The following is a 19,310-nucleotide window of genomic DNA, read 5'->3' on the forward strand; positions in this document are numbered from 1 at the left end:
CTAAATTTTAAGATTTTTTAATTGTTCAGCAATTTAATTTGGTTGTTTTTGCCTTCCTCACCTTACTGAGGAAAGGCTATAAAATCACTCGAAAACTGAACTTCTCAATTAGACCTTCTAGACCCACCTTCACGTATACCTATCGACTCAGAATCAAATTCTGAGCAAATGTCTGTGTGTGTGGTGGGATGTTGATCAAAAAATTGTCACTCGATTATCTCGACATTGGCTGAACCGATTTTGTCCGTTTTGGCATCATTCGATCCGTCTTGGGGTCCCATAAGTCGCTATTAAAAAATATGCAGTTTAGTTAAGTACTTCAAAAAATATGCTAAAAAAACGATTTTACCAAAAGTCCGGAAGATGGTAAAAAGGGTGGTTTTTGTAAGAAAACCTGGCATGTTATACATTTTTAGAAAGGTATTTAAAAGACCTTTCCAACGCGACCAATGCATTGAAGATCTGACAACTCTATCAAAAGTTATTAGCACTTAAGTGTTATTTATGCACTTTTTGGAAGCCGGATCTCAGATATCATGATGAAAACGTTGTCCGGATCTATCATGCGACCTGTCGTTGGATAGGTAATCAAAAGACCTTTCCAACGCGTTCAAAACATTGAAAATCTGACAACCCTATCAAAAGTTATAAGCACTTAAGTGTTATTTATACACTTTTTGGAGGCCAGATCTCAGATATTTTGATGAAAACGTTGTCCAAATATATCATGCGACCTATCTTTGGATAGGTAATTAAATGACCTTTTCAACGAATGTGAGGAAGGCACCAACCACCTAAGGGTGGATTAAGTAACGTTTTTTTTTTTAGTTTCAATCATTAAACATAAGGTCTTTAACATCTAAGTCAATGTATACAAAAAAGGTTGTACCTTCGGTATATTTTTGAAAAATAAAATCTAGAGTTTTTTTAAAGGTCCTTTGAGCTATTGTCTTCAATATGTTTTTAGGACCTATTAAAAAAAAACTCTGGAAACACAAAATGTATTTAACACAAAATCAGCTATCGAAAAACTGCGTAATTTCCAAACGACCCTCCGTTCGGTTACTCCATTGAACTGAAATCGCCTGGTTTGAATCATTTGCGTGTACGAAATTCTCGGAACGCGTTTGTGGTTGTGCTTTGTTTACCTGTTCCTCGAAGTCTATGAAGAGAGATTTTTAAAGCGAAGAGAGAACCGTTTGCGACTATGCTTGGCTGTTTCTTGAATCAACAAGTGGTTGAGGTAGCTCTCGCTCTCTGTTTTGGTCAAATTCCTTTACACTACATGACTACAACGATGGAAACTTTGTAGGGTAGCTTCACGCACACCCACTCGCTATTGGGATTAAGGATGCTATTTTTAAAATATATTAATGAAAATTTAAGATTTTTTAATTTACCCAAAATTGTATGTTTTTGAAAAGTTGGCTCCAATAAAACTATTGACGATGAAGCTGTTTATAGTTTTTCGACCCAAATTTAAGTTATATGTAAATTTCATCAATTCAAAAGTAATTACTGGATTTCTTTTTTTGAAAAGGTCCAATAAACCATTTTTTTGTATTTTTGGGTTTTTTTTACCTCTGACTCAAGACAGTTTCAAAAACTCACAGAAAGCCAAAAATAAATAAAATTTGGTTCATTTGACATGTTAAAAAAGAGTTCAAGAGTTCTTCCTGATCTAACGATCATGTCTAGAATTATTTTCATGATTTTCTTTTCAAAAATCATGTAGAAAAAAACATTGTTGACTTTTCCAATTATTTTTTTCTGTTTACAAGCTTATTTTCTTTAAAAAAGGGGGTACTTAACTAGTTTATGACTCCTTAAAAGCTCCCAAGATATTCATTAAAAACATGGTATTTTACATTGGACAGTGTGGACCGATTTACAGACAAAACTTTATTATGAGTTTTCTCCAACCATGTTAAACCCTAAACAAATCCGTGGACAAAAAGTAAATTATAACCAACATCTTTTTAATTATTTTTGGGACCAATAGAAGAAGGCGTTCAAACTTAAGGAGGTATTAGAATAAGACTATGACAAACAAACAAACCAAAATAAAACTTTTTGATAGTTTAACAGTTTCTTTTTTAGGAGAAAATGTATTCATGAATTCTAAAATATTTTGCTATTTATTGACAGTAGCATTTCTGAGGCACTTTGTAATACTTGTTGTTTTAATATTTTGAAAACTGTCGTGTTCAAAATTTTTAATTTGAAGGCAACGTGATTTATGCACAATTCATTTCCTAATAACAATTTTCTCAATATTCTACTACCACCAAGCTGTGCGCTATCTTGGATTACACTTTTACAGTCCATTTTGGAACAACAAGATTGTCCGTCGAAGCAGAAAATTTATAGGGATTGCTTAGTTCAATGGTCTATGACAGGAAGACTTTTATGACAGGGGAAAAGTTCTGCGTCTAAAGGTGCGTTTGATGGATAATTTGTTCCAAGCTTGAGGTTCATCTTAAAATAGGGAAAACATTGATAAGCCACTACTACATATTTTTTTATTAATTTCAATGGAACAGTAACTCATTGACAATCAACGGAATCAATCTTAAAACCGTTTGGAAGATTTCAGTTGATTGGTTTAGATTGCATACAGTCCAGACTCGAAACATTTTTTTTGCAATTCTGTTGTGAAACTGTCGAGTTTTCCTGTCATCTAGGAGAGGTGAAACGGCCTATTTTCCATACAAATAAAACAGTGCTAAACAGTAGAACTATTCAGCATTGTTTTTAGTGCTGAAAAGTGCTTCTTTGCAGCATTATTTTGAATAATTATTCATTTGATTCTATGTGTTTTCCTGGTACAGTAGATAACTGGGCCAGTTAAAAAGCAGATAAACGTCAAAAAACCAAAACAAACCGAAATGACCGAGGGGTTAATGGATGCCAAATTCCTGTTCAAAAAAGAAAAAAAAACTTTTTTCAAACTTTTATTTAATTTTAAATCACAATTAAAGAAATATGAAAATTAAGCATTGTAAATAAATTTGAGTAACTTTTATTTTTATATTTCATTAGGAAAATATTATGCATCGGTGGTCTTCTCGTTATTTTTCGTTCAGCCCAGTTAGCGAGCAGCATTCGGTGACGGGGCTACGTTCTCAGCCCAGTTACCGAACAAGTACTGTATTTGAACTCACTTGTTTTTTTACTCTCAGTAAATTTACTTCTGTAGCTAAATGAATGGAGATTCCTTCAAGAACTTGAAAATCTATTCGTGAGGATTTTCGACTTTTGCGGGCGATAGCAGCCAGCAAGAACTTTTTGTCCGTGGCTTGACTGGCTTGCATAATAATATTTTGATTGTCGAGCTCAAGTATACCCCCTAAACAACATGAATGATTTAGAATTTTTATAACCAAGATGACGGCCAAAATGGTGATGATGAAATATTGAGAAAATGCATTTGGTAATTTTTAAGCTAACAACCATTCATATTTGACCCAAAGGGGTCGCAGAATTTGAATTTCATGTTAAAAGTAAGAAAATGGAAAATAATAATTAAATAAATTAATCGAACTTCGGATAACCGAGTTTGCACTGCATTAAAAGTTAAACCGAGTTAAGGATAATTGAGTAACAGATCCTTTCCTATCCTTTCCAATCAGTTCTTCCTCTTGATTTGGAAACTTCAAAATTCTGCTGCCATACAAATTGTTTATTGCACAAAACATGAACACCCCCAACGCAACATAAGCGTACACAATGTGAAGCATAACTCAGAAGAACTCTCTCTCCCACGTCCAACACTCCACTCCAACCAATATACTCACAGGTTTAAGCTCCATTCAGTAAACGGTCTTTCCCTGCTGCTGCCGTTCAGTTAGTTTACGTTCACCGTCCGGGACGGTTCTTCCGTTGTTCTGTTAGACCCATCGCGTCACCACGTTCGTTCGGCGACGGTTAAGCCTGTGCCAGTACTACTGTTCAACGCTTTGTTCTGTGCTGGTGGACGTGTGTCGAGTTGTGTGTTGAGCAGGGCCTAGAGCACCGTCGTCGTTGCGGTTGATTGTTCGATAAAGTAGGCTTGCTGTCCAGTCACGGCGTGTTTTCTGGGCAACCTTATCAGGAAAAAATAGTCATCACTACTTTCAAATGTGTCTTATAGGAAATTTTCTCAGCTTTCCAATGCTTCTAAGAGCGAAATGTTTCATCGGGAAATTTCTGAGATATCTCTATTTTAAGTTTTTTCTTTTAAAATCCTTGATTATGAATTGGACACTTTTAAATAACAGTCCAGGAAACGTGTCAAATTATGTGTTTCATGTGTCTTTTACTCATCAAAATGTGCAGAATAAGACAAGAAACAACTTTGTGGAAGGTTGCAAACCGCTAAACATTTTGAAAATTAAGTTTTAACCGAATTTTTGGATATGTGGGATTTATTCAAATATTAAAATAATAAAATCGCATTGAAATATTATTTTTAAAAGAACAAATAGATTATTACATAATTGATGTGTAAAAATAACACCGGTCTGCTCTGATCCAGCTTGGAATTAGCTGATACAACCGAAATTTCTACAGGTTTGAGATTGATAGGGTATTACAAGATTTTTATGAATAAATATAATATTTCCTTAATCAAACACTAAACAGTTGCATGGATACAAAACATGTTTAATACTAGAAATTAAACTGCAAATTACTGTTGCGAGCTTTAGGAGAAATACTTTTCATTAGTATGAAATGATTGTTTTAGTTTTTTTGTATTAAATGATTAAATGATTAGCAATATTTTAGAAGTTTATAAGACTCTCATCTTCAATCTCATCTATAAATATATATATATATATATTTCTTGATTTTTTTTTCAAATAGTTTGATAAGAAAGTTTCTGTTTGTTTTTTTTTTAATTTTATTTAATTTTTGTTCAAACAAAAAAAAATGTTTGTGACGGTGTTTTCAGCATTCTGAATTGGAAGACTCGAGTTTAAGTGCTACTTTAAGTGCATTTTCAACAGAAAACATTTTATAAAATTTAATTTTTATTTTATACTGATGAAAATATGACTTTTGAAGCTTGCTACAGTAATATGTAGTATATTTTCGATTTCAAATCATATTTGTATTTATGTTCCAGGTTAATGTTTGCTTAAGAAAATATCAAATTTATTCATTAAAATTCAATAACACCATCAACAATCACAAACCTGCCATAGTTTCGGTTGAACAAGCTAAATCAGAGTAGACACGTGTTATTTGTACACAAAAAATATGTAATTATCAAATAATTCTTGTACAAAATATATTTTTACACTGTTTTATGATTTTAATTTCTGAATAAATCCCATATATTCAAAAACTTAGACAAAACATGATTTGCAAAATGTTTAGCGGTTTGCAACCTTCTACAAAGTTTTTTTTTGTCTTATTCTGCACATTTTGATGAGTAAAAGACACATGAAACATATCATTTGACAAGTTTCCTGGACTGTTATTTAAAAGTTTCCAATAAATAATAAAGGAATTTAAAACCAAAAACAATAAAATAGAGATATCTCAGGAATTTCCCGATGAAACATTTCGCTCTTAGAAGCATTGGAAAGCTGAGAAAATTTCCTATAAGACACATTTGAAAGTAGCGATGACTATTTTTTCCTGATAAGGTTGTTCTAGAAAACACGCCGTGCAGTGTGTGTGCTCGTTGGTGGAGCTGCAGCCAGCAGAGCCTGCTTCGTGGTGTAATCGCGATTTTTGTTGGGCTTCTTCTTCTGGTCTGGTCCGGTTTAAGGCCGTTGTCGTATCAGCGGGCGCACAGTTTCTTCTGTTGTCGTCGGTAACGGTGCTTTTTGCAACGATTTGAACTAGACGCGGCGCGTGGTTCTGTGTAGCGCTCCGGATTCGGAACTCGCGCTGATCTCCAGCAGCTATTGTTGATGTACTTCGGAGGAGTACTTCGCGCGAGTGTGTCCTAAATTGAGCCCGTTTACATAACAAAAAATATTAATCCAACCGTAGTGCCTGCTTCAGTGTGTGAGTTTGGTCGTTGTGGTCAACGGGTGTAGGACCCGCAAGAAAGGTACAACAACACTACCACAACTTTGGCTAAGCCGCGCTGATTCAGCGTAGCAGCGCAGAAGTGCACATCTCGGAAACACCGCAGGAGATGTGTGTCAGTCTCAACGAGAAGGTTAGCCGTTGATTCAGAAAAGTGCAACTCTGTGTGTGGCTGTGTGCGTTACGAGGGGGGCTATGCCGCGATGATCTGCGAAATGTGTAGAATTCGGTGATCTACTTTTCCTGTGCGTGCTCAAGAGTGGCTTGCCAAAACGACGCCGATCAAGGCAAAGTAGAAGAAGCTGTTCAGTGTTGCACCATAAATCTCGCGAGTGAATCACGGCGACGGTGTGTAAACAGCCAAGAATACGACGTCGACACAAAGGTCATTGAGCGTGAATGTTTCTATTTCTTGGTACGCAGCGACGACCAGCAAGTCTGAAGATCTGTGTTGTGTGTAGATGTTAACCGATGACGGCTGAGCAAGTTAAAGGGGTGTAAATTAGCGAGAGAAAAAAAAATACGCGAGGCAAACGAAGAAGACGACGACGGCGCCTATCATCCTGAGCTACTTTAGGTGCAAGGTGAAGGAGCTGAGGCGCACGAGAGATTAGAAGGAGGAGGTCCGCGGAGGAAGAGTTTTGATTGGTGACACCCTGATGGAATAACAACTATGACATGGGATCCTGTTCGAGACGACATTTTTTGTTGTCAATATGCTTTCTGCAGTTGGTGAGTGTGATTGATTAGTGTTTTGGTTATTTTTAGTATATTTTAAAATACATAATCAATGAAATCAAACCAGCGACAAACTCATAGAAAGCTGATGAACTCAGAAATGTGTTAAAGGTGTCATGATGAACATTTGAATGACTAATTCACACTATGAAAGCAAAACCATCATTATGATGTCAATGTGAATTAAAGTGCTATGCGTGATGTGTCGTAATTTCTACTAGCTGTGCAATCATCAAAATATCGACGTCGTCGTGCTATCTTGTCGCACCCGCCATTTTGACGTTCCGAGAAAAACGCGTTTTAATGTTTGACCTTGAATATACAAAAACGAGAGCACGCAATGTAAACAATAACAAACACGTTTTGTTTGGCTGACCATTCTGTGCATTGTCCCAAAGTTTGGTTGAAGTTGGTTGCTGGAGTCCCGAGTTATAATTACAAATGTTTACGGTAGTCTAGCTTGTACGTGCGACAAACGCATCCTGATTTTCCTGGCCTGAAATCCCTTTGGCCTTTTGTCGCACTTACATCAATTTTCATGGAGTGACAAGATAGCACGACAAGATTGAAACTACTTTCATATGTAAAGTGACAAAAATGCACGGAGTTTTTTCGGTTATTGTTGAATATCTCTGGATTGAAATCGAATTTTGGGGATCTGTGAAGGTCAAAAGGTGAGGCATTTTGGGCTGCACAAAATGGCGTTCTTAACTCAATTTGACCCAAAATGCACGTACGACAAGTTAGCACGATGGCGACGATATGAAGAATTAGTGATATTTTTTTTTTCTTTTCGCCTTCCTCACCTTAATGAGGAAAGGCTATAAAATCACTCGAAAAATGAACTTCTTTATTCGACCTCGTAGACCCACCTTCACGTATACCTAAGGCTACCAACTCTTGCTGAGCAAAAATCCGTATACTTTACCGTTATGACACCATGGTATAACAAAAACTGACAAGGAATTATTTAGATAAATTTGGAATCTGGGAATTCAAAATATTTTTGTTAAACGTTTAAAAGTTCATGAAATGTCAAGTTTGCTTTTACGAATAATATCGTTGTCAGTGTTTTCACGAAGACATTTCTAGAGTTTTTTATTGGAAAGGTCCTATAAATTCAAGCACAACACAAGGATTTCACAAGCTTTTGAAAGCCTTTTGATCTTTTATTTGATAAATATGTTTTGTAAGGAATTTGAAAAGAACAACTATTGACAATCAAGTTTGGGTAAATCAAAAAAGCAGTTAAATTTTATAGAAGTTGTTAAAATTCCGTACAAATCCGTATTATGCGGAAAATTCCGTACAAAAATTCCGGCCTGTTAAAAATCCGCGGAGAGGGTCGAAAATCTGTATGGTAAGGAAAAAATCCGTACATTTGGTAGCCTTACGTATACCTTTCGACTCAGAATCAAATTCTGAACAAATGTCTGTGCGTGTGTATGTCTGTAAGTCCGTGCACCGAAAAATGTGCACACGATTATCTCCGGACTGGCTGTACCGATTTAGACCGTATTGGTCTCATTCGATCCGTCTTGGGGTCCCACAAGACCCTAGTAAATATTATGAAGTTTAGAAAAGTACTTCAAAAGTAATGCTAAAAAAAAACGATTTTAGCTTAACTTGAAGATTGTAAAAAGGATGGTTTTTGTTAGAAAACCCGTCATGCTCTACATTTTTAGAAAGGTATTTAATAGACCTTTCCAACGAGCCTAAAACGTTGAAGATCTAACAACCCTATCAAAAGTTATAATCACTTAGGTGTTATTTAAACACTTTTTAGAGGCCGGATCTCAGTTATGTTGATGAAAACTTTGTCCGGATCTACTGTGCGACCTATCGTTGAATAGGTAATCAAGAGATCTTTCCAAAGAGTCCAAAAGATTGAAAATCTGACAACCCTATCAAAAGTTATAAGTACTTTAGTGTTTTTAATACCCTTTTTTTAGGTTGAATTTCAGATATTTTGATAAAATTGTGTATTCACTTTATGAATGTGAGGAAGGCACCAACCACCTAAAGGTGGATTAAGTAAGGTTTTTTAATTTCAAGCCACATTTTAAACAGAAAAAAAAATAAATTCGAAACAGTTGCAGATGAGCAATACTCATTCGATTTTTTGGTATTTTCTAATCCGGCTGAATCTTTTTTGGGGCGAAATATTAGTCGCAAAAAAATTTTGACTACATTTTTCAATGTTAAATTGAATTTGCATTCGGTGAAATTTTGATAAAGTGCAACGTTTTCCAGTTATAGCCACTTTTAGCTAACTTTCTCCAAAATCTTTGGAATTTGATCACTTTGGATCCCTTTTTCGAAAAAAAGAAGGAGAACCAGTGTAACATTTTCTCAGGAACACGATGGTTAGGTCAAAACTTAAATAAATATATGTGCTCAATGTGAAAACGAAGCAACAAGTCCTAATTTGCTCAACATACACTGAAAACAATTCTTAATTGTAAATGGACTAAACAAATCGATTTTCTATAAAATGCGTCTTGACTTTCAACGGCTTGTTGTTCTATAGATATTGCAATTGGAAAATTTAGGTTTTTTTAAACATTTTTGTTTGCAAAAGTTCGAAACTTTGGGTTAGAGTTAAAAAAGGAGGGGTCCGATTTAGATCGAGATTATTGCTTGTTTTGATGGTATCAACATCCCCACTAAATTTGAGCTTGATCATCAAATGTTGATTTCGAGTGCTGTGTACGTTTGAGGTAGAATGACCCATATATTAAGAAAATCTTTCGTAAAGTCATTACAGATCAGTCTAAGAAATATGCAGTTTTGGAAATTCTCAAGAAGTAATTTAAAAAATCATTTTTACTCGGACCAGATATTGAAAACCTTTGAAACAAAGTCCTCAATGTTTCCGAAATTTCTATTTTTTTACCACGTTGTTTGTGCACGGTCCCATTGCTCATTTCAATAATGCATGCTGTTACGATTTACATTTTTCGGCTGTGTATTTACGTAGGACGTAAGTTATTTTTGTTTAGTTCTCTCTTTCCAGAATCGCAGTTCCGGATCAAACAGAAAGCCATTTATTATTCATCTGAAAGAATGACTTATAGCAAACCTTTCATCTCTGTTTGGAGTTTGTTCCGTATACAATATGGACGACCGACGAATGTGTCAACAGCAATCATGTCCGAAGGTCAATCCCAAGGTGCTCATTCATTCAAAGCACAAACATAAAATTTACGACAAAAATGGACACGTTCTGGCTGTGCCCAGTATTCCGGTTCGGTTCCACCACCACCATCATGTATGCAAATTCTGCGTCCTACGCACTCTTCAGAAGCAACAAAAAAAGTTGTCCACGTTACGAAACGGTTTGTTGTGACTGGCGCCCAGCGTCACTGCTCCGAGCGAGGGGCTTTGCGGGCAAGTCTCCTTTTACCGACAAACACCAAACGCCCACGCTTGTCAATGAGTTCGCTCGAGTGGTTCTACCTCAGTGTTTCTCAACCGGTGAGGAATTCCCCCCTGGGGGGGAATTTGGGCATTCTTGGGGGGGAATGAGGATGCAAACAAAAAAATTTAATGTCTTTAATGTGTTTTCAAAAATTTAATCATTTTCTGATACTTTCTTAGTAATCCTTATGTTTTCATATGAATCAGAAAATTTTGATCAGTTCTTAAAATATTTGAAATAGATTTATTTAAAAATCTGGATTATTTTTGCAGTTTGTCCATCATGATCATTTTCATTAATTTGTGTTTTTGCTGTCGTTTCAATCTCAGCTGCTCTTTAAAATACATTGGAAATATTGTTTGTGACTGTTTGATTTGATTTTCTTTTAGCATTTTGGTGAGGTTTATGCTGAATAATAAAACAAAATTTCTTGTAATAATAAAACTGAAAGTTTAAATTTTTGTCGTTAAACAGTTCTTCAATGGAAAATAAAAATTAAAAATATTATATCTTCACAATAATTTATGTACCACTGAATTTTGTCAGGCTTAAAATACATTTTTATATGTTTTTTGTTGTTGTGCTCTTTCTATCATAACATTTTTGCGTTTAGCTTTTTTTAAATCCCTATGTTTTTTTTCTTAAAACAAAACTTTTTCAATTATGTTTGATTAAATCAAACAAATTTTAAATTTTTATATGTTTTTTGTTGTTGTGCTCTTTCTATCATTAACAAAGACTTTTTTTATTCCTAAAGATATAAGAATTAATTTCTTTTTTTCGTTCAGCTTTTTTTTTAAATCCCTATATCTGTATTTTTTTAAACAAAACTTTTTCAATTATTTTTGATTAAATCAAACAAATTGAAAAGAACAAAAGTAGTTCAGTTTATTTCGCAATTACAAATTCAAATTTTTTGTATGATTCGTTTACTCATGATTTTGAAATATCAATCTTTTATTATAAATTATTCAATACAAAATTATGTTATTTATTCAATTTTAACAAAAAAATAGTTAAAAATGAAGGAGGGGGGAATGAAGGTCTTTCAAATAAGCCTAGAGGGGAATGCAATGAAAAAGGTTGAGAACCACTGTTCTACCTGATGAATTCAGGTTAATGCTGGGGAAGGGAGTGAAACAGACAGGTGCCAACCCCGTTGATAACAAGTTGAACCCCCTTTTTGACGATGTTACCAACTTTTGTGTACGAACAAATCGAGCACTGATAAGAACACACCAAGGGAGCACTTCCCTGTTGAGACCTGTTCCACGCTTCAATGGCATCGTTTGGGGGTGTTCAAGAGGTTTTACCTTTTTTTACTCTCCCTGTCAATTCGATTCGTCAACCCAAAACCAATCATCGTTATTATTATCGCCTGAAGAACGCTCCGACACGTTTCCACTGCGGAATGGGCCTTGTTGGATGTGTGGGACAAACAGAAATCCACTTGAACTCCACTCCAGAGTGCTCTTGTGTCACAGGCTGTCGTTTCCAGGAAGCGCCGATTGTCGCCTCAATTGAGCCCCCCTCTTCGCTGAAGGATCCTGTCAATGTGGACGCGGGCTGGTGTCCCACGTGCCATCCCAGGGGAACATGCCGTGTGACCGGTGATACTATGCGACATGACCTTAATGTTACATGGAGATATTCCTTCTATAAGTTTTATTTGGTAATCGTTGTGAATCAGTTCACGTAATACACAATAAGTTTTTAAATATTGCGTTGCTTTATTTAAATTTAGCATTTGTTAACTTCCAAAATTCTACCAAAAAATATAGAAAAATGTTTCATAAACTCTTTTACACACTGTCACAAACTCCAGAAGCCTCTCCAAACTCCCTCTTTCCGAAGGGTTCAAACGGAACCAACTGTCAAACATCACTTTTGAAAGCTACCCGCCCTGGTGGTCCCCGGGGTCATCGTCGTCTTCCGTCACCCTCCGGCATACTCTCCAGAATGTTCTCTGCTCTAAATGTGTGTGAACAAAGTGTACATACTGCGGAAGAGGGGGGCCGCCACAGGTTCATCATTTCCACTTGGCCGAATTCATGGAAGTGACTAGAGGGCTTGCGAAAGGAAGCTTTTTTTTATTCACCCTTCCTTTTTTTTTTGCTCGACGACACCACAAATGCTCGCAAAACACCGACAGATGGAACAACCGGGACGAGGAATTCAGCTCGGGGGCAATTGATCCTTTTCAAAAATAAATAAGTCCATTTTGATTAGGCTTTTTGTGTGCGGTTAGAGAATTTTCTTTTTGGCGCTTTTAGGGTTAGATGAATGGGAGGGGGAGACATGTTGAATACTCGTGTATATTTAATTTGCTCTGAATTTGAATTTTTGTTGACAGACATGAATTTAATGGATTTCATCAGTAAAAAGGTTTTGCCTGGAAACGTTTGTGTGAATGAAACATATTTCTTAACCGGCTAATCCAGCTGGTTCTATCTTATCTCATGGAGTTACGAAATAGATTAGCCCGCTGCGGGGAATATCATATCGATTATGATGATGGGGAAGCAGTTACAGGAAATGATGAATAACATTCATTTGTGATACGCTCACTCATGTATTTGATATTCTTGCTAAGCTATACGGACTTAAATTGATTAAATTTTCATGTTTCGGTAGTATCATCATCATAAACCGTACCTTGTCGGCTGCATCAGTTTCCCAAAACTCCCCCTTGATTGACCGTCCAATTAGCATAAATTAACAAAACAATCACTTAAATCAGATTTTACCCACTGGCGATCAACTGTCACGAGCATGAAAAAGCGTTCAAATAAACTGTCTGCGAATACATACATGTGTGCCGTATGTGAACCAATACAATTAGAGTTAAATTTTATCAACGTTTATGAAAAAAAATGTTTTTACACTAGTTTACACTAAGTTTGCAAAAGAGATGAATCATTAATTTTCACCTTTTTTTAGGCTGAGAGAAAATAAAATATGAACAACCTTCTCCAAAATTGAGCCATCACTGTACTGTTGGCAGAGAATTTCCCGCAAAAGAACTTTCATTCAAACCTGAAAATGATGACGACAAGTGGAAGCATACGCTTGAACTGTTTTTCTGTTGATGAAAAGCTCGTGAAAGCTGATCGATATTCATAATTAAGGGTAACTGATTTAATTCCACTTTTTTTGAAAATTCTTTTAATTAAATTGGGAATGTAATATTTTCGCTATCCCCATGTTTGACATAATTCAAGCCTTGCATAAATTCAATAATGTCAAATTCATCCAACTTTACCCTATAATTGCATGAGCGAGCTCGGTTCAGTTTCGGAAATATCCTTTGCTGGGTGACGCTGATTTGCATGCTCGTCGCGTTGCACGGCAATGGAATTCGATTTTTTTGTGACGTACACGTTGAAACTACAAAAAAAATCGAAACCCGTAAATGACGTGCCAAACACGTGTATCGATATCAACTGTGGCTGGCCTTGAGAACCTTTCGGTGTCCTGACGATGATGTAACGTGACGCTTCGGCGAAGTAATTGAATCAAAAATTTATCACCCCGTACTCCAGCGTGGGCGGTTTACGAGCCTATCGATCTGAGTTCGGTTCTAATGACGTTAGATATATTTTCTTTCCCTTCGGAGAAAGTCTCCGTCATAATAAAGTCAGTGGATACTTTCTTCTCTGTAGACTTAGTGGGACCATTAATGGGGGGAGCAGTCGATACACACAATAATGGTTGGCGCAAAAGATAACGGATGCTCTGACGCAGCATAAATCTCGTCCATCATTATCTTTGGCTGCTAATCTTGAATGAACGTATTAACACTGAACACTGGAAGCTCGCGTCGGCTTTGTATGGAGTATGACAAGGGGGTTGAATGGTACAGAAGTCTGTATTGTTTAGGAATGTTCGGAAATGATTTGACAGAGCACGGCTCTTTTGACTTGTTTTTGTTGGCAAATGTAAATTCCAATCATAGTTTTAGTATTTAAGCGCATATTTTTAAAAATAAAACTTGAAGCACGTTTCAGCAAGTTTTAAACCCATTCAAACAGTTATGTTATTGTGTAAAAGTCAAAGAACAAAAAACTGTTATCCGCTTTTCAGCGCTTCCGCAATCAAAAGTTCTGCATCGCGCAGTACAATTGTCGCCCGAAGGCACATACAAACTGTAGTGTTGAGGTACAAGTGCAAGTACCAAAGTGCACTCTCAGTTGGTTGGTCTGTCCTATGCGCGCTCGCGACACTTTCCACAACCGGTTGACAATTCTACTCGGTGTGCTTTCATTTCCGTTTGATCTTCATCATCTCCTGCGGCTAGACCGCCGGAGTCATCACGGCTGCTGTAAATTAGGGTGATTCGTACTTAAAATGATCAAATTTTGGATAACAAATACAAGATTTTTAAATTAAATTTTAGATTCCATTGAAAAGTCAAACATCTTTTTTAAATGCAAAACGTTCTTTCAAAAGCCCAAAGATCACCCTACGAAAAACTTGTCATGTTCCGCGGATATAGTCTCGCCGCGTCACCACAATTGTTTTTTCACAGACGAGAGCTTTTGAAAAACTCTAGACCGCAACGTTATAACAACAACACTACACTTGACTCTTGCTACTTTTTTGAAAAGTTGTTATACAACAGATCAGTAGCGTACCCAGGCTCTTACAGAAGGGGGGGGGGGGGGGGTTGTACTGCCGATGCAACAGATGCAATCCGTTCGAGCTGTGACTTGTGATGCTACTGTTGCATCTGTACCATCCTTGTTTCTGACACAAAAGACTTGAATCTGTTCAGGCACTGGTGTAAGGATTTTGGTGATTAATGGAATTTATTTTCAATTTATAGTTTGTATTATAGTTTTATTCGATTTCCAACTTGGCATTTGCTTATTTTGATTGACTTCTCTTGTTATCTTTTTGTTCAACATCTTATTTATTTTTATTCTACTTTAAAAAAATACAAAAAATGACAATAATAAACCATTTTTTGCATGTTAACATTTATACAGCAGTTCCCCACGAAAACTGCATGAATTCGAAAAAGAAAGTTCTCCGATCCGGCTTAAACAAATTTCTAGGGGTTCCTTGGTCAAAATAATTAGACCAGTATTTTTTTGTTTGGCCATTAGGATGACCTCCGCCGTGTTAGGGTGGTCCGTAAAATTGCAATGTTTGTCGACAAATTTGGCAGCTGTCCTTACGAAATTGGTTTGTATAAATAAAAAAAAATGTATCTTTTGAAGGAATTTTTGATCGATTTGGTGTCATCGGCTAATTTGTAGGTGGGTCATTGTACCTCAAACGTACGCATCACTCGAAATCATTTTTTTTTCTGGTCGTGCTTAAATTTTGAACAGAAATCTCGATTTTCATCCCCATCGGACCAGGCACCTCCAAAGCCTCGCAAAAAACCTTAATTTTCTAATCCAATATCTCTGGAATAAAAAATCTGTGGTACTAGATTTAGGACTTATAAAAAAAGACGTACCAATATATAAAAAAACTATTTTTTTAAATTGAAAATCGGTTCACGAGAACACAAAGAAATCATTTTTTCCTATTTTGTTATTTTTGCATGGCCATATTTCTAAACAACTAATAAAAAAACAGTTTGGTCAAAGACTTTTTGCTTATTCTAACATTTTGTGGAAAAAAACACATTTTCGCTCCCTAAAACCAAAAAAAAAAAACTGGTATTAAAATTAGCGTTTCCGTGTGTAATTTTTTTCGTTGTAATCTTCATTCATACCTACAACTTTGCTGAAGAAAGAAATTCCTTCAAAGGAGACCGAGTTTTGAATCTACAAAATTCCATTTTTGTATGAACAGCTGCAAGATTTGTATGGAAAATGATTTGGACAAAATGGTGATGTAAAATATTTTGTTTTAATTTCCAGCAGCAACAACAACTGACAGTAAACAAGAAAAACATAAAACTGTTCAAACAATCAACTGTATGGTAATAGTACATCTGGGAAGCGGTACATCTTTTAGGTCAGAAAAAATGTGTGATTGTACATCTTAAAATGTGTAATTTTACCACTTTTTTGGTGTATTGTCGCTTTTTCAGTCTAAATTGAGGTAAAAATACATCATATAAGACGTTCCAAAATTACACTTTCCAAATTCACACAATTTTTTTTACTGTGATTTTATTTTGAAAACCACTGCGACTCGTTGAACGAATCAGCACGACGTCGTGACCGTCGTATCTGGCAAAAAACCATGTCGCCGTCGAGGAAAGTGGAAAGAATCCAGACGGCGGCGGCGCAGCACCAGCAGTCCCAGTTCAAGTCACCAGAGACTAAAATAGTACATCCTGTGAGCGGGACCCCGTTTGTTGACACGCTGGAATTCAAACTGAACCGGTTAATACACTTTCGTCGCTAATGAGAAATGCTTTCGCAATAGCAACACTCTGGAAACAGAAGGCTCATCCGCCGAAGCCGGAAAAGAAGCGCTGTAAACTTTTGCTTTTCACACGCATAAATGTTCAACCATTGAAACCGATTTGTGCAGCGAAAGAAGGAAGGAGAAGCGCTTTTTTGTTATCGTTACAGGCCAATGAGCATTGGGCGACTCTTGCCTGCTGAACGATTTGGCTTAAGATTGAACAGTGGGATGTTCATGAGCTACGTCACCATTGCATTCAGTTGCCCGTAACGCCCGTAACGAAACGTAATTTGTGTATGACCTCCAAACGAATCCGCAAAGCGGTAGATGTTACGATACGGTGGAGTCGCGGATTTTATGGCTCCCCAGAACGCAAAAGGGGTCGAGGCGTGCACTGAACCAGTCAAAGATCACGCTTTCACCACGGTCTGGATGAGCCTTGGGCATGGAGCCGTTTCTTGGCACATGACGTCTCGTGATCTGGATCAAACGCGCCCTCTGGGAATGTTTACGGTTAGAGCCAACCGCACGAGAAATTTGCTGGTGAAAGTCCACGATTCAAGCTAAAATCAGTTTCCAGGAATCTTTGTTCAATTTTGAACGTGATTAGGAATTTAATAGATTTTTTTCGCTGCTCTTCAAAATCTAAGAATGAGCTGTTTTGAATAATCTGTGCAATTCTTTGAGTCCACTTTTACTACCTTACCAAAGGTCCAACTCTGAGTCCATAGCCAAGACCAAGAAGGGCGCGTTCGTTCCTTTTTCTCGTCCGATAATTATCGGCAAATCCATTCTGGTTTTCTTCGACGCGTTCGAACCGGTTTCGCGACCTGTACCGGAAATGCTTTCGGCAAATTGGCTTCGAAGAGCAAAGGCCGCTGGCCTGCCGCCGCCTGACTTCTTGTTCTTCGTGTTTGATCAGCTCAGAAAAATCGTTTAACTCGTCTTGGGATATGGTGGAGCAGCAAAAAAAGGATGATTGTGGCAGCATCAGGTATGACTCAAGGCGAGCAGCCACGCGTCACTTTGCGCGAACTGTAAAAGCATTCGCAGAAGGGCGAACGACTGGACACACCTGGCATCCAAGATATTGGATCATACGAATGCATGGGAGCTTGTTTGGACAGGTACAGTCATGTTTAGGAGGTACGATGAATCATTGACAGACTTGACCGAGAGAGTTGTATAGAAGCATTATTCGATTCACTTAAGCGTAAAAATAAACATCAACGATAATACTGATGACTGATGAGTCAACAAGTTTGAAATCTGGTAACCCTGGCAGGAAACACTGGTAAACCCAAAGCGACCAGAGAAGATTAAAATCGGTTGCAACTTACTGAATTAATCAATTGGCGTACGTTAATCAACAACTCGAGAGCATTGTGCTCTCTCGATGTGCCATCATTCTCTCGATCTTAATCGAGACCATATTGCTCACGGACTTGGAGTTTGAGTTTCAACTTTGTATGGAAATCTTTAGAAATATATAAGTTTTGAAAATCTATAGTAAAAAGTTACTTTTACAATAATCTCTCAGCAAAATACTTGAACGATTTTTTCGAAAGTTTCGAAAGTATGAAAGTGTTGTTTGAGTTGTTTCTAACTTCCTTATTTAGCATTTGAGAGGTAAACTCGTTAATTTCCTCAAATATGTAGTTTTTGAATTTTTTTAATGAGGATTGCAATTGACTGATTGAAAAGATGTTTTGCTAACAAAACATTCTCGGGTCGTTGACAGTCTTTTGCAGGTTCCACGATGATCCGCAATGTCGCAATTTTCATTATAAGAAATCCGACATTGTCAAGATTTTTTCTCGATTGAATGAATTTTCTGCATTAAATTAGAAGCGCTCTCGTAGTAAGAAAACAAAGAAAAAGATATTTATTTACATCCTGTCTCGCCGAAGCCTTCTTGTCTCTTTGTTGCTTTCCTGAATCGGTTGTTTTCTTCTGAACTTCTGGCACAACTCAGAAAAGGCCTCTCAGCTCGGGTCTCTCTCTCCGAGAGGTTATGTTTCTATCAACTGTTTCGCTTGCCTTTTTATTTATGCTTCCTTATTAGCATTTTTGCTCTCCCTCACTGACTCCAGGTTCTTGGTTGGATCTTTGTTTTATTTTTTTTTTCATTCTGTCTCAAGTTTTCCCAACCATATTTTCCTTTTTTCTACCTTCCTCCCCATTCGTAGCTGCTGATCAAGTGAGCTGCTGACTTCATCGTCGGAGTGACTTTCATAAACATTCCTCTACTTGGGCCTTTTTTATAGCTGCTCTTACCTACTTGTTCACAGTGTGTAGAGAGACCGCACTGCGAAATGGGGCTCGCTCTTGAGATCCCTGAAATAGTTTTGACCAGAAGAATGGTGAGAACTTGGTAAAATAAGGCTGATCGGTTGTCCAGTTGAGACTCCTTGCAGTGCTATTTCTTAATTGTTTTTGGCTCTTTTAACACTTTTTAATTCAAATAATCGAGGTAGTACATATCTTGTAAGAAACTTCTCCAGGAAAAATAGTTTTGTTTGATTAACAAGTGCACAGAAAAAAAAAATCATGGTAATATTACATCTGGGAAGGGGTACATCTTTTATGCCAGAAAAAAGGTGTAATTTTACCTCTAAAAATGTGTAATTTTACCACTTTTCTGGTGTAATGTCACTTTTTCAGTCTAAATTGAGGTAAAATTACATGATAAAAGAGGTAATATTCATCCTTCCAAAATTACAGCTTCCAAATTTACATTATTTTTTGCTGTGTG

The 19,310-nt window shown here is 36.7% G+C and overlaps 1 protein-coding gene across 3 annotated transcripts in view; it reads left to right on the forward strand.

Moving 5' to 3' along the window:
* The first annotated feature begins 5,032 nt into the window (after positions 1 to 5,032).
* LOC120417605 (sodium/potassium-transporting ATPase subunit beta-1-interacting protein) overlaps positions 5,033 to 19,310 on the forward strand; it is an 84,350-nt gene continuing 70,072 nt past the window's right edge. Inside the window, exon 1 of one of the 3 annotated variants that reach the window (XM_039579712.2) lies at positions 5,033 to 6,756. In XM_039579712.2, coding sequence (XP_039435646.1) covers positions 6,703 to 6,756 — 54 coding nt within the window. In that variant the 5' untranslated portion in view covers positions 5,033 to 6,702. The remainder of the gene's footprint in view (positions 6,757 to 19,310) is intronic. The other 2 variants (XM_039579711.2, XM_039579713.2) reach the window with 2 other exon arrangements.

This window comes from Culex pipiens, chromosome 3 (genome assembly GCF_016801865.2).
Source record: "Culex pipiens pallens isolate TS chromosome 3, TS_CPP_V2, whole genome shotgun sequence".
NCBI lineage: Eukaryota > Metazoa > Arthropoda > Insecta > Diptera > Culicidae > Culex > Culex pipiens.